The 8,015-nt window shown below is 57.4% G+C and overlaps 1 protein-coding gene across 1 annotated transcript; it reads left to right on the top strand.

Moving 5' to 3' along the window:
* The first annotated feature begins 6 nt into the window (after window positions 1-6).
* ZNF692 (zinc finger protein 692) lies at window positions 7-7,648 on the top strand. The gene is made up of 13 exons (XM_014538539.1): window positions 7-110; window positions 389-420; window positions 720-983; window positions 1,477-1,525; window positions 1,612-1,734; window positions 2,022-2,243; window positions 2,331-2,408; window positions 2,489-2,567; window positions 3,910-4,024; window positions 6,068-6,152; window positions 6,706-6,756; window positions 6,847-7,149; window positions 7,505-7,648. The coding sequence occupies exons 1-12, from the start codon at window positions 34-36 to the stop codon at window positions 7,139-7,141; spliced, it is 1,470 nt and encodes a 489-aa protein (XP_014394025.1). The 5' UTR covers window positions 7-33; the 3' UTR covers window positions 7,142-7,149; window positions 7,505-7,648.
* The last annotated feature ends 367 nt before the right edge of the window (window positions 7,649-8,015 follow it).

The raw sequence follows: 8,015 nt of genomic DNA, 5'->3' as shown, positions 1-8,015 counted from the left end.
CGCAGCAAGTGTCGCATCCGCCTGGGCGGCCACATGGAGCAGTGGTGCCTCCTCAAGGAGCAGCTGGGCTTCTCCCTGCACTCGCAGCTCGCCAAGTTCCTGCTGGACCGGTTAGGGCTGCACGGGGGTCGGGATGAGGGCGGGGCACCCGGAGTCCCCATCCTCACCCCGAGTGCTGGCCCGTTTCTCACCTCAGCGGTCCGGTATGGACGGAGTGATGGTGGCCTCCCAGGGTCCGGCCCACCCCCCTCGCCCCCGAGCACAGCGCCCTTAGAGTCGCCCCCGTGCACAGCGCCCTTAGCGTCGCCCCCCTGAGTGTGTGCGTGCCCCTAGTTGCGGACCCTGGTCCGCCTGGGCCCGGCCTTACCTGCCTCTTGTCCTCCGGCAGGTACACTTCTTCGGGCTGTGTGCTCTGTGCAGGTGGGTAGGCAGCCGCTGGGGGAAGGGGGGCAGCAGCGAGGGTGCGACCCAGGAAGACCCCCTAAGGGGATGGGTCAGAGGGGGCCTGTGGGAGTTGGGGAGCCCAGGCAGTGAGTGAGCGCAGCCCGCGGGGAAGGGAGCAGCTTCTCAGGACCTCGCTGCCTGGGCTCTGAGGATCAATAAACTGGATGGGACCAGGGCTGCCCAGGGTGTTACCCGCAAGGCTGCCTGGGGTGGCTCTCCAGGGTGAGAAGAGGGGGCACCCCCGCTGGCTCTGACTGTCACCTTCACCCCTTTAGGTCCTAAGCCTTTGCCCCCCAAGGGTCTGCAGTATCTGGTGCTCCTATCTCATGCCCACAGCCAAGAGTGCAGCCTGGTGCCCGGGCTGCGGGGGCCCGGGGGCCGAGATGGTGGGCTTGTGTGGGAGTGCTCCGCGGGCCACACCTTCTCCTGGGGCCCCTCCTCAGGCCCCGCACCTCCAGCGGAGCCCAAGCCAGCCCTCCTTCCAAGTGCTTCCCAGAGAAGCTGGTGCCCAGAGGCCAGGGGTGGGCAGGAGCCTGCAGGTAGGCGGGGCGGGAAGAGCTGTGGAGAACAGGAAGGGAGAAGGGTTTCCCCCTCTGGAGCTCAGGACCTTTGGCTCTAAAAATGATCTGTTCTCAATGGACTCTGCTGTCCAGGGAATGTGTCCTTAAATAGATGTTTAGGTGTAAAAAGGAAAGTGCATAATAGGATGTATGGCATGTGTTTTGGTGGGAAAATAAGGGGGTAGAAAGCACTTTTGAAAGAATGAGATCTCCCTGGGAAGGCAAATGGAAACCAGATTGCCTGTGGGGAGAGCTAGGCCACTAGGGGGCAGTATTGGAAAGGAGACTTTTCACAATGTACCTTTTTATACTTGTGTGTGCTTTTTTAAACCACGTGAATGTGTCGTCTTTAAAATAAAATACCCTTTCCCACTGTAGTGGCCTCTTCCCCTTCCTAAGAGTCCTTAGAGCCCACCTGCCCCCATCCCTTCGGCCGGAGTTTCTTCCCCTTTAACCCCACCTGTGCCAACAGGTTTGGAATCTGAACGTGAGGAGAGGACGCAGGAGGCGAGGTTGCCCAGGTGAGGCTGGTGAAGGAGGGACGAGCTAGATGGGTGGGCAGTGGGTGAGGGATCAGAACCTCAGGCTTGCCGTCTTGCCCCTGCAGGGGAATGGGGCCCCCACCGGAGTCCTTCCCGCCCCCAGAAGACGAGGGGGAGGATGAAGATGAGAGTGAAGAGGAGATGCTCAGTGATGCCAGCCCATGGACCTACAGCTCCTCCTCAGACAAGCACGTTGGGGCTGAGGGCGGACCCTGGGGGGGGGGGGGGGGGGGGGCAGCTGACCAGGGATGAAGAGCTGTGCAGACTTGGTGGGAAGGGCAGAAAGAACTGGAGGCTTGGAATTGGGTGGAAAGGGGTTAAGTTAGGCTTCAAGGGAGAATGAAGGCCGAATGCAGATAGGAGTAGAGGCCTGGGTGGAGTTGTTCTGAGTTTGGGATCATCTCAGTTTCGGGGCTGGGGTGGGGCTGCGGCTGGCTGAGGGCCCAGGGAGTTAATGTCCTCTTCACTCTTTCAGCTGTGAGCCAGATGCCCCCAGGCCGCACCCTTCCCCTGTCACCCATGCACTCGAGGAAGGAGAGACATCTCTGGCCCCTGCAGCTGCCCCCACTTCTCTTGCTGTGCCACCCTCATCAGCGTCCCCATTGGGTTCTGGAGCTCCTCTTTCTGTAGAAGATGAGGGGAAACCGGAGCTCCGTCAGACCCCTCCAGTGGCCCAGCAAACTGAGCCCCTGGCCAGGTAAGCTATTGGCTGAGACAGAGGGCAGGGGTGTCCTGGGACATGGCCCTTCCTTGAGGCCCTCTGCTCCCTCTTTGCTGTTCGTAGCCCTGGGAGTCAGGTCCGGTCTGCTCTGGCGGTAGCCTGGGATGAGGACAGTGCACAGATTGGCCCCAAGAGGATTAGGTAAGGCGGGGGAGGGCTGGAAGGGGCTGAGAGGAGAGCCTGCAGGAGTCTTCATGCTCCTCCCTATTCTGCTCCCCCAGGAAAGCTGCCAAAAAGGAGCTGCTGCCTTGTGACTACCCTGGCTGCGGGAGGATCTTCTCCAACCGGCAGTATTTGAATGTGAGGATGTGAAGGGCACAGGTTGGGTTCCATGTGGCCTCGGTGGAGAAGGGCTGAAGGAGAAGCCGAGGCAAAGGAACCTGGGGTTGGGGGGATTGGAAGTCAGGAAAAGAAGGGTGGGGTGGACATGCAGAGCTTACCTGCAGTTCATAATCACTAAGCCAGGTGACTGATAGGGAAGGCAGAAAACCCAGCCTTGGGCACACTACCCTGCCACGACTGCTTGTTGCATGGCCTCCAGGGACCACAGGAGTGACGGTAGCGTCCGCAGGTTCTCTGGGTGATAGCGACTGTTATAAGCACTTGACCTTTCAATCTTCAAAACGTCTACTCAGATGCTGATACTGTTCCCACTTTGCAAACCAGGAAGCCAAGGTTCACATGGTTAAACTCTGTCCAAGGCCCCTCAGCTAGTGCGTGATAGTGCTGGCGTCTCCGAGTTTTGGCCTCATATTCAGGAGAAGTTTGAGGCACAGAAAGGGCAGGGCCCACCCCGACACAGCCAGAGCCCTCAGGGCAGGTCTGGGGCCTGGGAGGGCTCACACAGGGCTGGTGAGGCATGGGGGTACCAGGAGCAAGTAGAGGGGGAGAGTCCCCAAGTGGCAGCGAAGCTCTGGGCTGTGGACATTCAGCAGCTGCTCAGATACAGAGCCTGTTCAAGGAGGAGACGGAAGCAGCCCCAACGGCAGTTTAACTCAGAAAGTGGACAAAAAATAAAACGAGAGAATTCATGTACATGGACAACAGTGGGGTGACTGGGGGGGGGGGTGAAGTGGAAGAGGGCATAGAGGGGATAAATAGTGATGGAAAAATAAATGAAATCAGAGAAAGGAAGGAGTGTGGGGGTTGGAGGGGGAAGCCCATGGGACTTAATGAGACGGGCTGTGAACCTGGGTCACATAGGAAGAGAAATGTATTCCAGAAGTACTTGGAAGTCAAGGTTGAAGAACACACTACCCTTAAGAGTGTTCCAGGTTGAGAGTATGTGTGTCCAAAACAGATGTCAGCTCTTACTGAAAAGCAGGCCACCTGGGTGATGTTGTACTTGAATATTGACCGTGAGGAGGACAATCATGCCCCTACAGTCTGTCCCATGCCCAGCAGACAGCACGTTCATAGTTGGGGACCTGGGCTTTACAAGGGGAAGTTGTGGCAAGGAGGTGAGATCATAGAAGTCAAGGCTACAATAAGACGAGGGCATTTTGTGGTCAGGGCGGGAGGGGAGGGGAGGGACGCTCATGTGTAGGTGACGTGAGCCAGGGTGACGGTTTTCGGCAGAGGAGCCTGTCTGGTGGGTCGGCTCTGGAGTCTCCCTGCGGAGACCGTTCCCCTCCTTCCGTAGCACCATAGGAAGTACCAGCACATCCACCAGAAGTCCTTCTCCTGCCCAGAGCCGGCCTGTGGAAAGTCCTTCAACTTCAAGAAACACCTGAAGGAGCATGTGAAGCTGCACAGTGGTCAGTGGGGGGAATGCCTCCTCGTTTCCCCCTGTGGATCCCTTTACCTCCACCTGTGGGTCTAGCATGTCCTCCTAAGGGACCGTCCACTTCCCTTGGGGTTCCTTTACCTTCCCATCTGTGAGTCCCTTCACCTCCCCCTGTGGGGCCGTCAGCTACCTGCAGCTCCTGTCACACTCTGGGTGACTCACTCGCACACTCAGCATGCATTCCCTGTGTTGAGCACGTACCTGTTTGAGACTGTTGTAGGTGCTGGGACGCCTCAGTGAGCAAAGCAGGCAGTCCTCACCTCAGCTGTCCACTCCCGTGATACAGAGCACGGAAGAAGTGAAAGCATGGAAGTGAGGAACGCATGGGGGAGTTGCTCTTGTAGAGAGGGAAGGTGCCTTGAGCAAAGACCTCAGTGAAAGGAGAAAGGGAGACATGTCCATCTCTATGAGCAGCGCGTGGAAGGATGAGAAGACAGATAGGTGGTGGGGGCCCCAAGACTACCATGAGGATGGCTTGGCTCCTGGGCAGATGAGATGGTTTCCACCTCAGGGTCTTGAGCAGTGAAGGGACACAGCTGACTTGAAAAGGGGAGCTGTGGCCCTAGTCAGTTTGGCTCAGTGGATAGAGCATCGGCCTGCAGACTGAAGGGTCCCGTGTTCGATTCCAGTGAAGGGCACATACCTTGGTTGCAGGCACCAGGCCCTCGTCAGGGGCATGTGGGAGGCAACCAATCGATGTGTCTCTCTCACATCGGTGTTTCTCTCTGTCTCTCCCTTTCCCTTCCACTCTCTCTAAAAATCAATGGAAAAAATACCCTTGGGTGAGGAATTAAAACAATCAAAAGAGCTGTGGCTGCCACGTGGAGTAGGGGATGGCAGGAATGTGCAGGGCGCAGTGATGGTGGTCTGGAAGCCGACAGAGTGGAACCAGAAGGGCTGCCAATGGAAAGGACACATTAGGCGCAGGTGGGAGGGGCGGGAGGAGTCGGGTGACTTGGAGGATTCCAGCCTGAGCACCTGGGCAGAAGGTAATAAGGCTTCTTGAAACAGAGACGCGTGCTGTAAGAAAGGGACATTTTATTGGGGGCATATACTAGGTATCCCAGAGGATGTGAATCGAGTTTGGGGATATGGGTAGAAAAGGTATGTTTGTCATGAGCACGTGGGTGGTTTTTGGAGCTGTGGGTGGCATGACCCCACATGGAAGGACTGAGCCAGGTGAAGAGGCTTGAGCGGGCAGGTGGGAAGGGCAGCTGCAGAGGAGCCAGCGAGGCAGGCGAGGAAACTGGTATTGAAGGACCAAGCAAAGTGCTGGGGAGGGGAGTTGTGCCGGTGCACAGGGCTGAGTAAGAGGGTGAGGACAGGCCACCAGACATGGTGGGAAGCCATCCTTGACTAGATGGTGGGTGACAAGGGAAATGACAGCCAGAATGGAGTGAGTTCCAGGCGGGAAGGAGCTAAGGAAGTGGAGACTGTGAGTATGAACAACTCTGGGTATTGCTGAGAAAACAAGCAGAGAATTGGGGTCTTAGCTAAGAGGGCTGTAAGCTTGGGGCACACAATGGGACCGATCCCTCAGAGAGGAAAGACGGACTGACTGGGGTGGGGTGGGCACCCTCTGGTCAGTGAGGGGGTATCAGGCACAGTTGGAAGGTGGCCACAGAGGAGCAGGTGGTAGGCACATATGTGGGCACAGAAGCATTCTGGCTGGTGGATTTGGGGGCAGGATCTGAGCATCCTCTCTGGGCTTTCCTCTTATTGATGACTTCAAAACAAGCTCAGTGCTGAATGGAGAGGAGGTGGTGTGAACATGGCCTTCTGGACTCCAAAGAGGGGCGAGTGAGCTGACCAGGGAAATGCAGAGGCATGTGGCGGCCCTTGAGATCTGTGGTGGATGAACGTGGAGGCTGAGGGGAGGGGTTTCTGCCCCCTCAGTGTACAGGGGCAGGCCCAGAGTTGTGTTGATGCTGCATTGGTTTTAACCTAGCAGGTACAGCTGAGGGAGAGAGGGACAGGTGAACTGGTGTGAGTGACTGAAGTCACTCTGTCCTAGAGACTGCGCTGGGCAAGGAGGGACTGGGGACGGCGTTGGGCCCTGGACTGGCAGCCTGGAGTCACTGGATTATCAGTGTGACAAGGTAGGGTATGGTAGGCAGGTCCGTGGCTGGAACTCGGATGGTTGAAATTGTGGTGATGGGGTATGGGAGTGGTGGTTGAGAAGGATGGGCTGCTAGGTCAGTGAATGTCATGTCACGAAACAGAGAAGTGAGTGCTGGCCAAGTAGGAAGCAAACTGACGCTAGGATAGCTGGAGAGAAGGCCTGGGGCCAGTATTGCATGGAGCACAGGAGTAATGGAGTCGAAGGCTGCCGGTGTGTGTATGTGATCTGAGGGCAGGGTATACAGAGTGGTGTTGCAACAGGTCTAAGGGGCACCTTGAGAAGCTTGGAGGTGGCAGGGAGGGCAGGTTCCAGAAAAAAAAATAGAGAGGGGATTGCTGACAGCCACAGGCCGTTGTTGGGGGTCAGAATGGATGTGATGTGTAGGCTGAGTGGGGACAGTACTCCTGTGGGGGCTGGTGGATGGGATGAGGAGGGGCCACAGCCTGGAGATGGATGCTGGGGTGTCCCCATGCCCCCGCAGACACCCGGGACTACATCTGTGAATTCTGCGCCCGGTCTTTCCGCACCAGCAGCAACCTGGTCATCCACCGGCGCATCCACACTGGAGAGAAACCGCTGCAGTGAGTGTGGGGTGTTGGAGGAGGGGGCCGGCAGGACACTCAGGCAACTGGGCTGAGGCCCCTAACTCCCCTCTGCTGACCCTGGCACAGGTGTGAGATCTGCGGCTTCACCTGCCGCCAGAAGGCCTCCCTGAACTGGCACCGGCGCAAGCATGCGGAGACAGCAGCCACCCTGCGCTTCCCCTGCGAGGTCTGTGGCAAGTGCTTTGAGAAGCCGGACAGCGTCGCAGCTCACTGCAGCAAGAGCCACCCAGCGCTGCTCCTGGCCCCATCAGAGCAACTCAGCCCAGCGGAGCCCAGTTCCAGTGTCTCTCCCCCTGCGCTCCTGGGGGCCAGCGATGGGTGCAGGCCCTCGGGTGTCTCAGGCTCTGACCCTGCTTCCTAAATAAGGGGGTAGAAAGCACTTTTGAAAGAATGAGATCTCCCTGGGAAGGCAAATGGAAACCAGATTGCCTGTGGGGAGAGCTAGGCCACTAGGGGGCAGTATTGGAAAGGAGACTTTTCACAATGTACCTTTTTATACTTGTGTGTGCTTTTTTAAACCACGTGAATGTGTCGTCTTTAAAATAAAATACCCTTTCCCACTGTAGTGGCCTCTTCCCCTTCCTAAGAGTCCTTAGAGCCCACCTGCCCCCATCCCTTCGGCCGGAGTTTCTTCCCCTTTAACCCCACCTGTGCCAACAGGTTTGGAATCTGAACGTGAGGAGAGGACGCAGGAGGCGAGGTTGCCCAGGTGAGGCTGGTGAAGGAGGGACGGAATGGAGAAAGGCGGCCGCCTGGTTCCTGGGAACTAGGGTGAGGGAGAGTCAGGGCCCAGGCAGGACTGGACCCCCGGGCAGTGAGGCTGAGTAGTCTTCCTACAGGACAGAATAAACTCGGTATTTTACGTGGACGTGTGGGCAGAGTGAGTGATTTTGCACCGGAGGCGCAGGAATCCTGAGGCGCCAGCCTTGTTCCTCTCTGCAGCCCCCCCCAAGGACCCAGGCTTCCCAATTTGCTTGGGCACTTTGCAGCCCTTTCCTGCGGAGTGTCACACCTGTTTGGGCACCAGATGCCAGGGTCCAGCCCCGGGGGTCCAGGGGTTCCCAAAGGTGTGGACGGAGTCGGCGAAGAACGTTTTACACGGAGACAGCGTTCAGAACTCTCTAGCTCTGTTTAGTCTCCGTGGATCTTCCTGTGCCTTGCTGAGGCCACAGAGAAAAAATCTCGAGGCAAACTGAGCCTTTATTTTATAGTCAGAGGTAAACAAGGTAGTGGTT

This window comes from Myotis brandtii, unplaced genomic scaffold, assembly GCF_000412655.1.
Source record: "Myotis brandtii unplaced genomic scaffold, ASM41265v1 scaffold193, whole genome shotgun sequence".
In the NCBI taxonomy this organism is placed as follows: Eukaryota; Metazoa; Chordata; class Mammalia; order Chiroptera; family Vespertilionidae; genus Myotis; species Myotis brandtii.
Note: the sequence above shows the minus strand (reverse complement) of the source record. Positions and strands in the feature narration are given on the sequence as shown.

Coding starts and splice junctions, on each gene's coding strand:
- ZNF692 (XM_014538539.1), top strand. CDS start 34: ATGGAGCAGTGGTGCCTCCTCAAGGAGCAGCTGGGCTTCTCCCTGCAC. Junction 984..1,476: donor GGGTGGGCAGGAGCCTGCAG/GTAGGCGGGGCG, acceptor CTGTGCCAACAG/GTTTGGAATCTGAACGTGAG. Junction 2,568..3,909: donor CCAACCGGCAGTATTTGAAT/GTGAGGATGTGA, acceptor CTCCTTCCGTAG/CACCATAGGAAGTACCAGCA.